The 19,815-nt window shown below is 38.6% G+C and overlaps 2 protein-coding genes across 3 annotated transcripts; both read left to right on the top strand.

The window, feature by feature from the left end:
- Positions 1-379: 379 nt before the first annotated feature.
- tmc8 (transmembrane channel-like 8) lies at positions 380-8,912 on the top strand. The gene is made up of 16 exons (XM_084930575.1): positions 380-703; positions 1,507-1,756; positions 2,682-2,830; positions 2,914-3,045; positions 3,133-3,185; positions 3,274-3,413; positions 3,486-3,633; positions 4,210-4,374; positions 5,281-5,438; positions 5,519-5,594; positions 5,689-5,786; positions 5,921-6,107; positions 6,651-6,808; positions 6,964-7,107; positions 7,227-7,305; positions 7,637-8,912. The coding sequence occupies exons 1-16, from the start codon at positions 661-663 to the stop codon at positions 7,706-7,708; spliced, it is 2,052 nt and encodes a 683-aa protein (XP_084786701.1). The 5' UTR covers positions 380-660; the 3' UTR covers positions 7,709-8,912.
- A 73-nt stretch (positions 8,913-8,985) lies between these two features.
- LOC146385045 (Fc receptor-like protein 5) lies at positions 8,986-19,566 on the top strand. Of its 2 annotated transcripts, XM_084930577.1 has the most exons (11): positions 8,986-10,582; positions 10,677-10,703; positions 12,267-12,548; positions 12,640-12,936; positions 13,171-13,443; positions 14,351-14,683; positions 15,044-15,094; positions 16,777-16,887; positions 16,982-17,006; positions 17,989-18,076; positions 19,349-19,566. In XM_084930577.1, the coding sequence occupies exons 1-11, from the start codon at positions 10,477-10,479 to the stop codon at positions 19,367-19,369; spliced, it is 1,614 nt and encodes a 537-aa protein (XP_084786703.1). In that variant the 5' UTR covers positions 8,986-10,476; the 3' UTR covers positions 19,370-19,566. The 2 variants fall into 2 exon arrangements, with proteins under 2 accessions (XP_084786703.1, XP_084786704.1); XM_084930578.1 differs by lacking the exon at positions 15,044-15,094.
- The last annotated feature ends 249 nt before the right edge of the window (positions 19,567-19,815 follow it).

Below are 19,815 nucleotides of genomic sequence, written 5' to 3'. Positions count from 1 at the left end.
TAAATATTTGCTTCGCATTGCACTGTGGTGGATTCCACTGGCGCAATCAGCTGTAAACAGATCGAACTGTGTTAGAAATCATTAGAAAGTACTTAAAATTAGAAAATGTATGAATTTATTAGAAAAATAATGAAATTGTGGATATCAACACATTAAACAACACCAAAAAGTTTTCTGTAGCACATGTCCTGTCTCAGGCCAAAATCTTTATCACGCCTGTCACCCACTAACACGCCTGCCTTAAAAATTTCTCAACTTAGTGTTTGTCAGTCCAGTGAGATTGGGTGTATTTGTTGTAATCTTGTCATCAGTCCAACGCCTGGGAGTGCATCCTGTCATGTGATTTCCTGAAGCTGTTACGTTCGCCCTCGTTGTGAACAGATCTGACATATTTCACCTGCAACAAAACAGTCAAACATACACAGAGAGCTTGAGGAACAAACAAACTCCTGACCAGCCATTCAGAGGTCTTCATTTCAGCGTGACGATGTGTGTGATATTTTTAATGCAGATAGCGGAAGTAACTTCTCTCTTCACACAACTTTAAGTTGCATCTTGCACGGAGAAGCTTGTTGAAATGCTATCTAGATGAAGTAAGAAGTTTGGATACTTTTTATTTTTACATTTCATTTTTGATTAAAGAGGAAGTTCAAGGGGAAAATGGAGGCGCAGGAAAGTGTCGACTTTACGAGGCTCATGTCAGGTAATGAAAAAAACAAATGTGCCTGTGTGAGTATGTGAAAAAATGCTGTGCTTGTTTAACATGGTGTCAGTACTCACAGTATGTACGAGTGTGTGAGACTTAATGGCAAACTGACCATTTGTACTATGCTCGGTACACGGTCCCTTGGCAGTTTACTGCCAGTTGATTGGTTTCCCTGATGGTTTTAATCTAACACAGGTCACATCCAACACTACAAATCTTGTAAAACATTATAAAGTTTTGCACGTCCAAAAATAACAATTCTTCAACTTCTTGATTCTTACCTCAAACACAGAAGCGACAGAGAACAAAGTTAACTGTTCCAAGTTTGCAAAACAATAGGAGGTGCAAACTAAATAAATAACTGATATGGTTGTTGATGTATTATTATTATCTCACTGAAAACTGAATACAGCGTATTTGTTTTTTGCACTGCTGGCTGAAAAGATAAGACATTTGAAGACTTAACCCCTCAGATATCCAAGTTGCACAGATCGTGCAGAAACAATGTTTTCTTGATTCCCTTTAGTCACTTTATGTTTGTTTTATGGGATTTTTTGTGATAACAGGAACTTTGTGCACATATCGTGTTTTGTTATATTGCATTGTTTGTATTATGTGCATTAGGATCTTCTACTGTGAGCTAAATATACCTTTGGTTACAAACCAAGCAACTTAACTCTGAACAAGTTACTTTAGTCATTTTTAAAGCTCTTTCTTACCTTTTACAGACAGAGCAAGCAACAGTACAGCAGCTTGCTTACAAACTTGTACTGTAATCTACTTTTCTGTGTTCACCCCAGAGGAAAGCACAGTGTCCACCCTGTCTTCAGACTCATGTGAGTACTATCAGACTGAGATATTTGACCTGCTGCCCAGCATTCAAGCTTCCCGACCTGAGCAGAACAGACATGACTTTTCGGAAGAGACCAACCAGGGTGGCCGAGAGGCCGGGGAAAAGAGTGGCCAGCTGTCCAGAGGACCCAGAGACAAAACATCCATGCAGCCACTCAGAAACTTGCCCATGTGTATTCAGGGAAAGAGGGGTGCCAAGTGAGTAAATCTTTTTACAGACTTCCCAAATCTGCTTCTTTTTGAGCTACGTCTTACTTTGACATACAAGCATAAAATAGCCATGCAGTTAACTTATTACTTAAATAGAATACTATTGATTTACTTAAAGAAACATATTACAGTTGCGTCTGTACGTCTTTGAGCAGTTAAGCTTATGATCCCGCACACCTGTAGGGAATATTTCATTGGCACCTACCAGGATTGTTTCCAGATTTTTTTCAAAGCACAGAGGTGATCTTGGAAAAAACAGGGATGTGATATCCTAACCGTCGGCTTGATTTTCAGGCTTATGCTCAGCCCGACTGTGCTCATGCTCAGTTTTCAGGGTATTACACATGGCCCTGAAAACTCATTAGCACTGAATAGCTGTTTAGCAAATAAGCAAAACAAGTTCTTAGAACTTTTACCCAAGTAAACACTCAATTAAGTATTAGCACCAAGGAATAGCTTAAAGTAAAAACACATTACTGGATCATAATTATCATATGCTGGTGCTTGAATAACAGTAGCAGTCCAGCAAACCCTCCTCTTTAATTTCTGTTTCAGCCATCTTAGCTGACTAAAACTTCTTAACACATTACAGCTGTGGTCGAGAAATGCTATTGTTAAACAAGTTTGAACCATACGACAGTTACAAGTGTTAACAGAAGTATTAAGACAACAAAAAAAGTGTTTGAAGTGAGCACTTTTTTTTGTACAGACCTCAATCATTTGCTGACACGCTTAACTGGTACTTGGTCAGAGGCTATGCATTAACGAATGTTGGATTTCTTTAAAACATAAAATGTCTGATAGCTTATATACATTTTTTTATTTTTATTGAATGTATTATGGTTAACCTCTAAAACTGCCATGTTAAATTAAACAGGAGTTCGTTTAATGCAATATTTATGCTATTTTCTAGGGAAAGGAGGAAGCTGGAAATCAATGATATTAATTTTTGGGAGTCCTGGAGGAAAACCCAGAGCACCAACAGGAAGAGGGTGAGGGAACAGATAAAAGAAGCTCTGTCTGGCCTGGTGCCATGGCGGCAGACCCTCCGGACCATCGAAGGTGAGATAGATTTGTGGTGAATTAACTTAGTATGTGCTGTGACTGAACCACTCAACTATAACTCACCTAATTATTTGTTGCAGGCAAGTTTGGAGTTGGGGTGAAGTCCTATTTTGTTTTCCTCAGATATCTGATTTACTTGAACCTGCTACACTGCGTTCTTATCGGGGGTTTCATTGTGGGTCCATCAATATTTTATCGCACTGACGAGTATGGTAAGTCAGCCGTGACAACAGATGGCAGCAAATTAACCACAACTAGGAGCTGACATCTAAAAATAATTATTCTCTCTGATTTTACAGAACCGTTGATATTTAAAGAAAGTGACTCTGCTTTAGATTTCTTCTTGGGAACAGTAAGCTTTTGTGTTCTAATCTACGTGTAGTATTTATTAGCAATAGCCCCACATGTTTCCCATAATCTTTTCCTTGTCTTTTCTGCAGGGCTACGTGAATCGTTCCCTTGTCTTCTATGGCTTTTATACACGAGGATCCCTGGATTTAAAGTGCTTGAACACACCGTTGCTGTACCTCGCTGGAATCTTCTCAATCATATTTTTAAGTCTCATTCTGGTGGTCCGCAGGTAAGTGATCCACAACAATGCAACATAAGAGGTCAACATGATGTTTTATTTACGTACATTCACCTGTGATAGAACAACAGTCGGCTACAAGCACACCTGGATGCTCGGGAAGCGTTACAGCATGAACGTGAGCTATAAGATCTTCTGTGGCTGGGACTTCACCATCCAGGATCCCACTGCTGCCGCTCTCAAACACGGCTTCATCAGAAATGACCTCAAGGTGAGTGGCGAGGCACTGACACCCTCATAGTAAATTAGCCAAACTGGTGGTGAAGTTTCTGAAAAGTTTGTGAAGTCTTTAAGTCTAACTATGTTTTCATACATACGCCTCAGAGAAGAATAAAACGAAATAAATATAATAGTAAGACCACCAGTGACCGCCCCCTCAGCCTCCTACTGGATGCACGTATTGTATCAATTTGAAAATCCTACGTGACTTCCTTCTTGACTTACCACATTCACAAGATTTTCACAAAACTTGACCTCTGACCTTGACCCTGAGGTTGAGCTCACTGAGATCTGAACTCGTTAGTAGATGCACTTATGGTATGAATTTCAAAATACAGCTCCTTGTTCTCAAGTTATCACATTCACAAACATCCTTTAACACCTGTGGGGTAATATCATGTGCAGCATGGTGGCACAGTGGTCAGCGCTCTCTAAAGGAAAGCTGCGGACAGTTTAGGGGCTCTGTACGGTCCGTATGTGTTTACTGTACTTCTGATGTTTTGCTGGAGTCTTCGGGTAGTGGTGTGGATCAGATAAGGTCATCATAATAGTTTCTGCTCCTCTACAGCTTTTCCTGGAGGAGCAGAGTTTCTCTTTAAGGGCGGCTCAAAGGACACTTGGAGAGAAGGTCCGTCTCTACCTGCTCAGAATCGTCCTGAACCTAATTACTTTATCCCTGCTTGGTGGAGCTTTTTACCTCATCTACTTTGCCACACAAACATCTCTGAAAAAGGTAATAGTTTGATGCCAAGTATTGCCAAATAATGTGGTTTCCTCTTTAGCATGTATTATGTTATTTGATTTTGCTCCCCACTTTAGTATTTCTATCCACACTTTCAAAGTATCTCTGGTGTGCCCTTGTCTTTGTCTCCTTCTGTTTTGTCTATGGTATAGCCTCCCTGTTTTATCTTGTTGAGGACTCTCTCCAGGTACATTCAAATAGTCCAAAAAGATTACCTCTATCTGCTTTTTTAAACATTTACATGACCTGTGCTACTTGGTCAATTATGTTAACTGTTTTCATAAATAGTTGGATAGCACATCACTATTATTGTGGGATGGCATGTGGGATGATCTCCTTTTATAAAGGGTGGCCTGGTGTTTCCTATGCTGCTGCAGTTAATAAAGGAATCAGTATCCTTGGTATTTGGAGAATTCAAACAGCTCTTATTATGACTGCCATGCAGTTCATTCTGAGTCATTTCTCTAACCTTCCTAATTGATACTTTCTATTCACACATACTCTCTGTGTCTCTAGCTCCTATTTTCCCTTCTTAGAGCTTCTTTGCCCCATATTAATTTCCACATGTGTTCATTGTTTCCACCTTTGCCTAATCAGCCCTCTGTGCAGTCCCTTGCTAAATGTCAGCTGTTTTTTTTAAGGCAAGCCGACTTTCTGTGTCTCCGTTTTCTTTTTTTTAATAACAACCATAAAAATTTTACCTTTTTGTTGTTTAATGTGCTTCCATGTCTTGAATTTGGACCCTCTCTCCTTTAACGCCTAACAAATATGCTTTTTTAAAACAATACTTTTGTCTTTCTTGGTTTTCTCATTCCTAAAGTAAATAAATATTCTTGCTTTGTTCAAGTATGTATTTGTTGAATTTTCTTAATAGCTGATAATGTATGTGTGTCTTAGGACAACTCTAGACACCACTGGTTGGTCAGTCTTCTCCTCCAGTATTTTCCTCCCATCACCATCACCTTTGTCAATCTAGTCCTGCCCCACATCTTCCGTAAGATCTCATCTTTTGAAGACTACTCCTTCACCATGCAGGTGAATGTCACGCTTTTGAGGTAAGCTGAAAAGAGACATCAACTTTTACTCTACATACAGGCACACATATATTTGCATATTTACTGTTTCTTTTCTTCAGGAGCATCTTCTTAAAGCTGGCCTCCTTGGGGATCTATTTATTTTTTGTCTTCACAACAACAGAGCAAGATGCCAAGGTGATACAGAGCTTTAATGACACATCATCAAGGGTTTAAATTATTTTTTTGAATCCATTTTAAACAAAATCTTTGTGTCTCTTCACTGTTTCAGTGCAAGGAGAACCAGTTTGGTAGAGAGATGTACAAGCTGTCCATCTTCAACTTCCTCGCAACTTTCTTCAGTGTCTTTTTCTTTAACTACCCCAGGAAGTGGGTTTGATTGACGTTAACAGTCTGTTTCTTTCTCAGTCATCTTTGTGGTTTGAATGGAAAGATCAGCAATGTCTCTCCTTAGTAGATGACAGGACAGATTCGATCTAAGCCATCTCCCTTATCTTTAACAGGTTGGTACAAGAGACGTATCCAAGATCCTCGCTGGCCCGAATATCAGGGAAACAGCGCTTCCTGATACCATTCAATGTGCTGGACCTTGTTTACAGTCAGACTGTATCCTGGGTGGGAGTCTATTACTGCCCTCTGCTGCCTGTCATAGGAATCGTTTCATTGGTTGTCACGTTCTACGTTAAAAAGGTTAGATTATTATAAACTCTTTATATTCCTCACTTTATTATTTTCTATCTGTAAATTGGTTAAATAAATCTGTAAAAGAAAAAGATGGAAAACAACTATCCCAGCCCTTTCTTATAATAGTAAAGATCTTTAAAATAAATCCTTTCCACATCAGATCCAAAGGTTAATCGCTTTCCGGTCCAAGCCCCACATCTGGTAAAGTTTTTATGCAAATCCAGCCAGTGTTTTGAGTAACCCTACTAAAATAGCATCCTAAATCAGATTTTAAAAAATATTGTTAACAGATAGGCACAAATCAAGATGATCTTTAAGCAAACAAGAAGCATCAAACAGGTCAGCAGGGGGAAAAAAGCTTGAAGGAGATAAGTAAGATGTACTCAGGTGAGCTGAAATAAATAAAACCGTCTGGCAAATAAAATCTGAAGGAAAAACTGACTGATTTGGGGATAAAATAAGTGGAGTACATTAAGTAATGGCTACATAGAAGTCTGGTTTTAGTATAAAATGTGTTCAAACCTTTTTGCTCTGCCTCTGTGTCTTCAGTTCACTGTCATGCGGTGTTGTGTGCCAGAGCAGCGGATGTTTCGAGGGTCCAGCTCTTCAGTTTTGTTCCATTTCATGTTGCTGCTCGGTCTCTTCATGTGTGCAGCGACACTGGGCTTCAACCACTATCCGCTACAAAGCACTGAGGGCAGAAACGCGTAAGGTTTTCACTCCAACTGCATCTAAAACCACCCGTCCTTCTTTCTTTTATTTTTAATTTGAAACCTTTTAGGATCAGAATTAAACCCATATTTATATTTTATCTTTATTTACTGCTCATTTCTCTCATTTGCATTACCTCTGCCATCCCAAGGTCCTCCTGCGGTCCATTTAGAAATGAACAAACAATGTTCACTGTGACTGGAGACTGTGTGAAAAGTCTCCCCAGCCCAGCCCAGACCACTATCCGCTACCTGACTTCTGAGGCCTTCGCCCTACCACTAATACTAGCAGAGATGTAAGTATGCAAATAACTCCGCACCCAATACAAATATCAAACCTGTATTTGTAGTGTTCACCTTTACCAGCTCACCCTCCTTTAAGATTGTTTCAACACTTTTCGTTTTGTCTCCTCAGCATATTCTTAACCTCGTATGTGTCTCGGAGACGAGCCAATCAGAGGGCCATTGAGAGACTGAAAGACATGCTAGTTATGGTAAGCACATGTCCAAAATCCTTCCAGTCCCTCCACCATATGGGCTGGTAAGTGGAAGCTGGTATGCTTCAGGCTAGTTACTTTAAAGCTCCTAAATAAGTGAATGGGTTAAGAGCCATAACTTTATTTTTGTGGTCACTGGAACAAAAGAAACTACATCTACATATATCTACAACTACATAAAATCTTTTCTACTGCACATGTGCAAAGTTACATGACAATATGGCTCATTACTAGCTAGGTCGAGAGCATCAAAGGCTCCTGAATGACTGCCATTCAAGCATTTCTTTAAAAATGTTTAAAAATTTGCATGTATGTGTTTCCCCCACAGAGCAGCTCTGATAAGCGTTTCCTGGTGAAGCAGCACGCCACGATGCTGAGACAGCGAAATAAGCAACGCTGAGCTCTTTCTGCGGTCATTGAAGAAGACGTCACGCTCAGTCACTAAAAACATCCCATCTATGCTTTTAAAAAGTGGCTTTGGTCTCCACAGACTTCCTCTTAAAACTAAAATACGGTTCTGGCTGCTGACAGCCAGGCCGAGGTGTCAGGTGGCTGAAATGAAAAATGAAAGTGCAGGCTAACTCTTGCTTTATAAAAGATAAGAGCCACAAATATAATCTTTTCCCCCTTTTCCCTTTGTATATTGTAAATACTTTAACTATAAAAACCTTCCTCCTTTTAATGGCAACAACTTTATTTCTATAGCACATTTCATTACATATAAACTCAGTGGGCTTAACACATAAAAACACAAAAATGTGTGTGGGTTTGCTGCCTCGAGGCAGGGAAGACAGCCAAACAAAACAACAGCACCATTAATACAGATGTTTCCTGAGTCCGTATTACAGTGGTACCACGCACAGATGTTAGCTACAATACTAGGAATGTTATGCTACTAACTTGTTGCTGTTTTATCTGTTAATCTGTTAAGGATCTCAAGTTTAATTCCAGGAGGAGACAAACCCAGCCTCAGGTGGTCACGAGGTAGTGCTGGTCCCAAACCTGGATCAGTGGGAGGTTGCCAAATTATTTCCTTGGGTAAATAAAGGGAGCAGCTGAAAGTACCTAACACCCCGAGTCACACAACTTGGTTTAATTAGTATCACTGTGTTAGTACAGATGGGAGTAAAGCCCTTTAAAACAAGAAGCACTCTCAGAGCACAAACTTCCACCAAAGTGTCTCACTCTCTGGGCAGTATTTACTTTTACAGGAACAGTATTGTATTTTGTACATTGTCCATCCTGTTTTCTGTTCTTTTTAAACATACTTCAAGAGGTTTGCAGTGCAGTAAAAACAAGTACGAAGTGTGGACTTTTGTTATTTCCCCGTTAGTCTACTTTCCATAATTTTGTGTATACTTATTTTTTTATTTATGTATATGTTACATGTGTCATGCTCATTTTGCAGTTATTAAAATTCAATTACATTTTTGGCAGAAATATCAAGTGAAAAAAGTTTTTGAGGACAAGTTTGTTTTCCCCAAAAAAATTCCTATTGGGGAACCCTGTACACGTAGTCAAAGTGTTAAGTATTTAAACGGTTAAAACCTGTTACTGTACATAATAACATCATAATAAAATAAATAAACTATATTCACAGAGCATCCCATATGAACATGTTCTTATCAGTTTGAACACTTGATGTCATTTTAAATAATTCTATATAGGATTATTATCACTTTGACCTTCAGATCAATCTACTGAAGGAGAGGTCAGAGGTCAAATGTAACATGGTGTTTTAAACCATTATATGGTACTTGCTATATGCTGACAATGCACACCACACTCACAAGAATTATAGTTGCTAAATTATAAGGCTTTTTTTTTTTCAATGTAGGTAAAAAAATATGTCTTCGTTAAATCGGTATATTCGAGCCGTGTGAAGGCTAACTAGATCTGTGACAATTTTTTAACTTTGTGTAACGTCTTTGCATTGGTGTTTTTATGCATGTTTTGTTATATTTAGGTTTTGCGGACATGTGACCACTAACCACATGAGCTTAACTTGTCAGCCATTCTAGAGCCAAGTGAATAAAGCCTTAGTCATACTGGTGGTTGATCAGCTGCCAACCACCAGTCGTGAGGGGGAAAAAAAAGTATTCCAGACTGGTTGGCAAAAACCCGTGCCCTTTGGTAGAATATTGCTAAGGTGGTAGTTTGAATGGAAGTGATAGACTTGTCTATAAACACTGTCCAGCTACTCAGAGCTGTAGTGAAAAGTGGGATATAATCTGGAGACCATTTGCCTTCACAGTAAAAGTTTTCTTTTGAAACATGTTGGAGCTCTAAGGCACAATTTGTACCTTGAAGGCAAACTTTCACCATTTCCAGTTGCGTCACACTTGTTTTTAGGTTTTACTACCCCTAATACTTAGCAGATGTTTGAAGACAAACGTGGAAAACTACAGGCAACCAGGTAGTAATCAACGCAATCAGTAGGTGGTTTTTGATGCAGCACCTTCTTTGTAACCGATTTCACCCAATGAAAGCCAGTAACCTCCAGAACCACCGCCAAACAGACGGGGAAAACACATTTTTCTCTAGTAATGGTTATATCACACCCAGTATGGTGGAAAACACCTGAGCAATGTGTGCATGATGTCACAGGAGAAACGTCAATATCTGTGTACTGTTCCTTGTCCGGAGCAGTTTTCTGAAATCTGGCCTGTTTGCATCTTTTTTGCTGATGTCCCTTAATGTGCACTGTCCCTCTCAAATAAACAAAAAATATAGATACCAAAAGCTAAATAAATAAACTTATTCCCATGGAAGATGAACAAAAAACTTATATCAGAGCTTTTAACCACTTTAACTGTATTGAATGTTAAGCATTTAAGCTATTCATCAAAAGGAAGCAGTCTCATTCTTTGATTTCTCCTAACATCTTGGGTGTGGTGTGGATTTATGCAGGTTACGGATACAATTTGTTGTACATAAGGGATGTATGCACATACACTTGTACAGTAAACAAAATATGTTGAAAGTATGGAGGTCACGGTCACTCAAAGACTTTAACTGTGGTCTCACTGTGTCCTTTAATATTGACTGTGCATGTTTTTCTCCAATTTGATCAAAATCTTTGTGCACATTTTAGCTATATTTGCATTTGACATCACAGAGATCCTTAAAATGTAGTTAACAGCCCAGTATGTTATCTGCTTGCAACACATGTGTAACACCCTTGCAAGCCTTGGCAAGCTGAAGAAACCATGCCCAAAGGTACATGAGAGGGTTATGGAGAAACGTCAGGCTCTTAATTTTTTGCCAGTTTTGGGTGAGTCGATTAATTTGATGTAAAACTGGGAAAATTTATTATTATTATTGTTATTATTGAATAATATTGTTAATGTGTGTGTTGTTTTTTCCAGCTGTGGCAAGTTTCCTCGTCAAGATAAGTAAGTGTGTTAACTGGGTGCTTAAGATATGTGGCTAAGATGACAGAGATCTTCAGGCTTTTCAGATGTTTGCTTCTTAAAAATACTCTCAGAAACAAGGTTACAGTAATAACCCACTTCTGTCCCTACACTAAGACTCTGCATGACTGTCCCTCCTGGGACTAATTGAAGCTAATGTGGACAGTCAGTGTTCGAACAAAAACAACAAGAAAGTTGATATTTTCTTTAGATTTTAAAGTTTTATTGTTCACTTTAATGAAAAGCATTCAATAATGTCTGATGTGTTTCATTTTGTATCAGTCTTTCACATCGGCAGCATAGTGGTGCTGTGGTTATCCCTGCTGTTTCACAGCATAAAACTTCTAATGTGTCTTTGTTTTCCCTGTGTCTGCTGGCTGTAATTACAGATATGAGTCAGTAGTTGGTAATACCATGAAAACCACTTTTCAAATTCTATAAAGCAAAATGGATTAATGAGTGTCCTGTATGTGATTTAGGACCTTTTTATTATTATTGATTTACAAAATTGCCAACAGCAGTTAAAGACTGGTCCCTGTAAGGTGCAAATCACCATTGCTGGGGTTGTTACCAAAAGAAAAGTAATAGATTACATATTACTCTTAATTTTAAAGAAAATAATGCTTTTTGTAATTTGTTTCACAACTCATTGAATTTTGCCTGACATGGCCTGAAAAGCTTTTGTGATTCCACAACGTGCTGTAAACATCCCTCTGAGATTTTGGTCTATTTTGACATGATATCATCACACAGTTGCCTCAGATAATCTGAATCTCTTCTAACATCACATCTCAAAGGTTGTATTTACGTGATTTCTTGATGCAGCAGGTCTGCCAGTAATCAGGCCTGGGTGTGGTTAGTGAAAATGAAATCAGCTTTTAAAAATTCCCTAATAATTCATGATTTAACAAGCGGGGGAAATTACCTTTCCAGATAGGACCAGGCAGGTTTGGAGAGCTTTTGCATTTACTTCTTAGTTTAACATTAAAAATGTTTTTGATTATCTGAAACTTTAAAGAGTGACGAATATTTAAAAAAACAAAACAAAACTAAGAAATCAGGAAGGGGGAAAAAATTCCACATACATATGTTTTTTCCATACATCAAAGGTATCTATAATTTTGTATCAGTGTCGTACTAACATTACAGCCTGGGAAAAACAGTTCAAATAAATCATTAAAAGTCCAATATTACAATGAAATCCATGCCCACGCAAGTTGTAAATAAACTTCTGACCACAATTGTACGCTCAAAGTCACTTACCTAGGTCGCTGCATGTTGATGCTGAATAGCATCTTTACGCTGAGCAAACATATCATAGAGTTCATCACCTTGTCTCTGAGGCCGACCCCAGTCACCCTTTTTAAGAACCTAATTTCTACAATTCAACCCACAATCTTCCTTCAGTCACTACACACAGCTTAAGGTCACAGGTAAGAGTAGCAACATAGACTGAACGGTACTTAGCCGGTGTTATTGAGCATAGTTTAAAATCTTTTTATAGTTTCAAGTTTGCATGCACAGTTGTTTCATTTGGTTCTTTAGGTGGATCAAGCTCTTTTCGCCCGGTGCTGACTGGTCCTGACCTGGCCTTCAGTGGCCCGAGGGTGGTTTTCCATTGTGTTGCACCTAACGTCTCCCCACCAGTCATCTATGAGCTGATAAAGGATGGACGTGTGCGAATTGGCCGCAATAGAGATTTTCAAGGTGGCCAAGTTGCATCATTCCCTATCAAAGTAACTGCAGCGTCAGAAGGGTCATACCACTGCAGGGCCACAGCTGGAGGAACCAGAGAAATCAGCAACAGCATTAAGCTGAGAGTAGTCAGTGAGTATCGGATGCTGGGTAGTTCATTAAAGCTTACTCAACTGACTTTCCCCTTTTCTTCACCAACTGTCTTTTATTCCCTGATTTCCAGCTCCACCATCATATACCAGACTGACCTCTGAACCCTTCCCCCCAGTTGCATACGAGGGGTCACGCATGGCCCTGAGTTGTGACGCTGAAATGGGGTCCAACCTTTCCTACAGCTGGTTTTTTAACAGGAAGGAAATAACATCTTCGACTTCTCTCCCCTTCCACTTTGTGGAAAACAAGCTGCTGGTGGAGAGGGTAACTCCTGAGTATGCTGGAAATTATTCTTGCAGTGCTTGGTCCAGCGTGAATGAGATCAAAAGGATTTCCAGCAGCACAGAGATCCAGGTGACAATCAAAGGTACATATTAACAGAATTTACAAAGTTTATAAATACTACGTTAGCTACTTGGCGCTATCAGCCAATTTAATTCAGAAATATCTCATGAACTACTGAATAGATTTGCATGCAATTAGGTCCATTGTAATGTTCCCAGAGGGCATTTTTAATGAGTTTTCATCAGCACTGAGGGATTGATATTTTTTCCATTTCAGTGAAGTTAAAAAAAACTCTTCCTCCTTCCTCCTGCACCAGTCTATGTTTCAAAGCCAGAGATCTCCTTCTCCGTTCATAAAGAGGGAACCAGTTACCATGGCAATGTGACGTGCTGGTCAACAAGAGGGAGCCCTCCGGTGAACTTGTATCTTTTACTAGACGGTAAAGAAGTGGACTCCGTCACAGCAGCTCAGACCCTGGCTGCCTGGTTCCTTGTAGTCGTAGTCCCCGAGCTGGACATGGGAGAGGCACGATGCCGGGTGAAAACCGAGAATCAGGACCTCACAAGTGAGCCCGTGAACCTGGAAGTAGGTATGAAGATGTGTGAATGATCTCGGTCTTTACCATAGACTGTAGATGGATACAGCCAATGCAAAAGTGACTTAAAGGTGCATTCTTTCTCCTGTTGCCCATTAAAGATGCTTACATTACAATACAATATGAAGTTCAATGTGTAAACGATTCAGATAGGGGGATTATCTAGGATTTCCATTGTGATTTGTCACTATTTAAATAAAACTGAACTGAATTGAAGTTGCGTTCAGTAAGTGCTGATGCAGAAAAGGATCCAAAACAAAAGACTGACCGTTATTTAGTTGAAGTTTATGAAAATCCACAACAGAGAATCAACTAATGAATCCAAATGTCTGAAAAACTCATGAAGCATAATCAGCAGGGAAAACTGAACTGAACAGGCCGACAAAGGGAGGCAGCGACTATATCCACAAAGAGGTGAGAGACACCTGGAAGAGACAGAGAAGTAAAACTAAATACTAAACACACAGAGGCTGCCAAAATAAAACAGGAAGTAACTAAAACATAAACACGGCTCCCACAGACCAAGAATTAACAACAAGACATGGGAACAAACTGAAAACTCAACCTATGATAAAAATAAAAAGCTCAAACACATAATAAAAAAAACAAAACTAGAATTACAAGAATAGAGAAAATCACAAAGAGGAAAACTCTTAAGTAAGGACAGACACAGGACCAAGACAAGTAGACTAAAACCTATCGAGTAAGAGCACAAACTCACGAGGAAAGCGTCGTTTTTCTAGACTTGTTTCTAGACTTGTTTTTGCAACCAGGCGAAACGCCCCCTGCTGGTCATTAGAAAGACTGCATGTTTAAGACACCTCTGCATTGATATGTTTTACATGAAGTCTATATTTTATGTGATTTGTGACCCTCTCTTCCTTCTTCTTTGTCTGTCAAGTTCCAGTTGGAGGAAATGTGAAAGTGGAGGTGGAATATCTGTACACAGCTGATTCCAAACTGACTACAGCAAGGCTGAGCTGTCACGTCAGCAGAGGAACTTTTCCTTACATCTCGTGGCTTTTCAATGACTCTGTCCTTCCCTCTGAGTCTCATCCGGATTCCCACACTCAGCCCATCCTGCCTCACTTTACCTTCGCTGACCGAAGACGATCCCTCATCCTCACTAAGCTCAGCCCTGAGGAGTCTGGGTATTACCGCTGCAGGGCCAGGGACAGCTATGATGACTCTGGGCCCTGGGTGGAGAGTGCAGCTGAGCTGGTCCAAGTCACAGGTGAAAGACCAGGACTAAGAGAGGAGTAAAACTTGTGGAGTAGTGATTTTGGGAAGTATACTAACTTGCTTTATTATTGAGGTTTATAAACTCCATGTAATGGTTCTAATCTGCAAGAAAACATACAGTACCAATTGAAATAAGCAGCCATGATAGATCATTTCCACCTTAAGACCGTCCCTTGAATCTTTATGCCACAGTCCAGACATGAGTGTGGTATTGAGCTTTTTGTCTAGCTCTCTCCAAGAAGGCCAAATTATGCTTTAAAAAGGATTTCTGTTCAACCCAGGCTTTTGTTCACATGCATCATTTAATATAAATGTGTCTTCCTGTGGGTTTCTGCACTTTTTATGCCTTCAGTCAACTCCATGTCTCAAGCAGCGTCCTCAACCGAAACGCCACCAAGTCAAAGTAAAAATATTTTGTTTGTTTTATTAATTTTATTTCTGCACAAAAGTTTGGGGTCATGCAAAAAAAAAATCTAAATATTTTAAAATATTTGTATTTATTAAATGAAAGTGCAGAGTGATGAAAAATACAGTCGATTAAATAATGAATTTGAAGTTATTTTGCCCTTTAAATTCTACTTTTGTCCAAGGAGTATATTCACAGCAGTTACAGCATTGCAGTCTTCATTGATTGTCAGTAATTCTTTTTTTTGAATTCTTTAATTTTCTTTTTTTCCACCCTTTTTTTATTTTATTTTTGTGTTTATTGTTAGGATTCCTGTTATGCTTCCTTTGTTATTCTAGTGTATTACAAATCTTAGGTCTGGTTTTGTTTTTACTTTGTTGTTTTTAGTAATACATTTTGGTTTGTGATTTCTTGCATTTGGGATTAAAAGAGGATGCTATAGGGATAGGGTGAGATGGTGTCAGACCCCTACAGGGAACAGCTGAAAGAAGAAGAAGAAAAGAGCCTCCCTTGTGCTTCCTGGTCTGTGTCATCTTGTTAGTAGTAGGTGTCAGTATTCATGCCTGTCAGTCTCTTTGGGTTATTCTCTGCTTTTACTTTGAAGGATGTTTTCTCCTGTGTCCTGTGTCAGCGTTGTTTCCTGTATGTCTTCTTTTGAGTCCTCATTATTCTCACCTGTTGTCAGTTGTGTTCACCTGCGTCTCCCCCCCCAACCCCTCTGTAGCTCTGCCTGTCTTTGTGACATAACCTGCTTTGGCTGTTTAGCGTAAGTGAAACTTCCTGTTCTGGTCCTAGTGCAGTCTCTATCGCGATCTTCTGCTCTCACCCCCTTTTTTCAGATTTTGAGTTTTTTGCATTGCACTTTTTAAAAGAAAGTGGATTTCAGCGGGCTTTTTGTTTGTGAACTCCATTGTACACGAAGCACCACCTACAAGCGAGACTGGTTTCATGGGTACTGAATAGATGCAAAAACATCACCTCAATAGGCAAAAACAGATGTGTTTGGTGGCCAAGCCAGACATACAACCAGCTGTTTCTTTCTTACATAATTCTTGCATATTTTGGATCTGTGCTGATTGACCTGTTGTACGAGGAAGCTGGCTCCCGACAAGAGCGATCCTAAACGTCTGTCAGCTAAATCCATTTTAATCTGCACAAATCTTATCTTTACCTCCACATCATACCCCAAACCAGAACATTTAATCCATTAGGCTTGACAGATTTGTTCTGTTTTACACAAATTTTCTTCTTTTTAATCCAAGCACATTTGGACATCTGTAGCAATTTTGCAGCTCGAGGTTTGTAGGAAACATTTGATAAAGGGAGACAATGAGGTGTTTGTGTCTCTGTCAGGAGACTCTTTGTATTCTTGCTCAGTCCTGCAAGTTTCCAGCATTGAATGTTCTTCCTTTGTTAGAATAGCCTTTGGCCTTTTTAATGAAAACAAAATTGCGTAAAAATGTAACTGTCATTTAAAAGTCATTAATGATTGATTGATAACGTTTTATTGCTTATTGCTTGTCATTTGCAACATTTCTGGTACAGTTTATACTATTTTATTTCAAAACAAATATGCAGTTCATTCAAACTTGTAGATGTCTCAGGTGACCCTAAACTTTTGTGCAGCAGTGTGTGCGCTGCCTCAGAGTGTGAAACTGTCTTCGTCTCATCTCTTTCAGGTTTTTGCATGAACATCACAGAAGCTGTCACCATCGCATTCTGCTGCTTCGTTCTCCTCATGCTAGCAGTGGGTTCAGCCTGCGTGTACAAGATGTTTGAAAACAAGCAAGGTGTGTGTGAGAACCAGGAATCCACTGATTGGTACACACGCAGGAATTCCTATTAAAACTTCTTGTCTTCTTGTCATCTTATCTGTTGTTCCAGCTCATACCAACAGTGTTCCAGCAAAGTAAGTTTTACACCTGAAACACTCCAACTATAACTAAGTGTGATATTCTTATATTACATAACACTTTAAAGCCTGAAAAATGAAATAATGCAAGAAAATTCTTTTTTTAATGGAGTATTTAGCGAACTTTCTGATGAAGTAAAAAAAATAAATTAAATACTAATTTGCATATAAGAGTTGTAGTTTGTATCATATTTGCTACATGTGGTATTATTCTGCAGTTTATTCCTTAAAAATGTATCATGCAATTCATTGCAGTGTATTTGAGTGGGGGGGGGGGGGGGGGGGGGGGGGCAGATAATAATAACAAATATTTTGATTTATTGTTTTATTCATGAAACACTTTAAAGAAAGAATTTACATGACAACCCAGCAGCTAAATTGATTAAGTAAAAATAAGTAAAAATCTGGAAAGAGAATAACAAAAAAAGACAGAAAACACAAACGATGAAACAGAAAATAATAAAAACAGCTGAAATACAGTAACCTTACAATGAAATACTGAGACATAATCACATTAAAGCAAGTCTGTATGCTTTAAAAAAAATATATTCAAATGTCACTGAGCTTTACCTCCATAGGTAAGCTGTTACAGTCAAAGCATCTTGGAGTTTGACTTAATTTCTGAAGAGTCAGACGGGTTCGATTCAGCTGCAAAGTGGCTCAATTTTTTTAAATGACCTGAACCGAATGTGTTTTAAAAGGGATCAGCACAGAGTTGAGCTTATTGCTTATTGCTTGGAAACTTTCAAAGTTTATGCTTTTCGATGGAATATAGATATTCTGGCCTTTCAAAATATTTTAACCACGAACGGGCTCATATCTAAAATATTTGGACTTTGATATGGCTCTTTTGTTGTTGTGTTATTATTTGCATGTGCATTCTTTACATATTTGCTTTTATAAACTGTTTAACGCTAAGGAAGGATTGTTTGTTAGTTACATCATCCTCTTCATAAATGTTTGTGCCATCTCACCCCAGCTCTGATGCACTTCAGTCTGAACTGACGCCCCAGTCAGGGGGAAATATGGCTGATACTACTGCTACAGATTGCGATGTTCAAAATCAGGTATGCAAGAAAAAACTATAATACTACTATTCAGGATCAGTGAAATGTTAGTGTCCAGTCACACTCTTAATGTCCCTTTCTTTCCTATAATTAAGAAATAAGTATATGTAAATTCACTGAAGGATTTCTGTAAAGAACTACTGCATTTGGTACGTAAAACAAGGAACACATTTTTTCTCCACTTTCCTTAGTGTGTCAGTTTTCCTGTCCTGAGCACAAATTCTATATTTTTCTCAGGGGGATATTTTTGGAATCTGATAGGAAATCACACATGCTTGAACAAACTGATAACAAATAAATCAGTGTACAGGAGACATAAATATATAGCATAAGCTTTCAGACTCAAACTGTGTAAACTACATGAAGATTTTGAAGATGCCAAACCCACAGACTAGTGAGCTGCACCAATGGTTCCTAACTGTAACAACAAAACATTAATTTATTTGTCAGTTCTTAACCTCTACACCATAACCTCCACACTGGCATTTGCCAAAAAATGATTGAGGGAATTTAAGCTGTTATAAATGGCTTTTTGACCTAAAATCTGTCAAAAATAGGTGAGTCATATCACTATATATCGATCACATCAAGTAATTTAGAGCCAGAAAGAGCATTCCTATCAAAAAGCAGCTGCTGCAACCAGACTTTTATATATCCTTTATTTATCCAGGTAAAAAGTGTCATTGACATTAAAATGTGTTTTTCAAGAGAGATCTAGCCGAGGAGGCAGCAGAAACTGTAACAAATATAACGTCACAGTTCTAAAAACTTACTGGAAGTAAACAAGAAGGACTGGATTGATGACAATATTGGCACAAATATACAGAGTAATAAGATACTTCAAAAACAAGTCATTTCCTTATTTTACGTATAATCCCTTCATAACTCCTGTTCACTACAGTCTATTTACTAAAATAAGCGACGATATTAGACGTTAAAAAAAAAACACAGAAAGACATTGGAAATCACTTTTTGGCACAACACCAGTGTCCTGCATAACTACCGGTATGTGTGCTTGTGCCCTGATGTTTCATGTGTGATGCCAGCTAATAACAAAAACAGTTCCTGAGGGTCCCCGCTCTCTGTTGTTGTTGTTCGTGTGTTTGTGTGTTTAGATGTGTGACTGCACAAAGGCACTTATTTTGAACTGTCAGTCATGCAAAACTGTTCTTTCTGGATCCAAGAATAAAAAAAGTGAGCAGAAAAAGTTCCATTTAAGCTAAAATCAGCTCCCTTAGATGTGATTGTAACATATTTCTCTCTCTCTTTCAGATCACTGAGGTCACAGTATGATGCACAAGACTCCTTCACCTCCTAATACAATATTTAATTTTAAATGTTTATATTATGTTCATATTTAATGTTCTTGTGTTACTGAACTTTCTACATGGCACTGTTGGAACATTCAGTTATAGACAAGTGCGAAATTGCATTGCCTACCTCCTGTATACTGTTATTTTGATGCAAATAAAATTTTAATGATTAGATTACTTTTTGTTTCTGATGTTTTTGCTTTTTTTTTTAATTAAAATAATGCAAAAACACATCTTACTTTCAGTTTTACTTTACACTGTGTTTCACGTGACATTCATAGCAAACAACACCAGTTAGTTAGCTGATATGACAGAGGCAGGGAGGTCCAGACCAGAGTAACACTATCAGTTATTTGCACATGTTTCTAAGAGGGTGTGTGCGTACTTTTCCACATGCATTGCCTAAACACACAGTTTAAAACTGAC

Source organism: Perissodus microlepis, chromosome 6 (genome assembly GCF_051167445.1).
Source record: "Perissodus microlepis isolate ML-2025 ecotype Zambia chromosome 6, ASM5116744v1, whole genome shotgun sequence".
Classification (NCBI taxonomy): domain Eukaryota; kingdom Metazoa; phylum Chordata; class Actinopteri; order Cichliformes; family Cichlidae; genus Perissodus; species Perissodus microlepis.
The sequence above is the reverse complement of the archived record's forward strand: the minus strand, read 5'-3'. Positions and strand labels throughout refer to the sequence as shown.

Bases quoted from the DNA above. Each gene is read 5' to 3' on its own strand.
- tmc8 (XM_084930575.1), top strand. From the start codon at position 661: ATGGAGGCGCAGGAAAGTGTCGACTTTACGAGGCTCATGTCAG. The intron at 4,375-5,280 runs GTAATAGTTTGA...TGTGTGTCTTAG, and splicing joins CACAAACATCTCTGAAAAAG to GACAACTCTAGACACCACTG. The intron at 5,595-5,688 runs GTGATACAGAGC...TCACTGTTTCAG, and splicing joins CAACAGAGCAAGATGCCAAG to TGCAAGGAGAACCAGTTTGG.
- LOC146385045 (XM_084930577.1), top strand. From the start codon at position 10,477: ATGTGTAACACCCTTGCAAGCCTTGGCAAGCTGAAGAAACCATGCCCA. The intron at 10,704-12,266 runs GTAAGTGTGTTA...TTGGTTCTTTAG, and splicing joins AAGTTTCCTCGTCAAGATAA to GTGGATCAAGCTCTTTTCGC. The intron at 14,684-15,043 runs GTGAAAGACCAG...TTATGCCTTCAG, and splicing joins TGAGCTGGTCCAAGTCACAG to TCAACTCCATGTCTCAAGCA.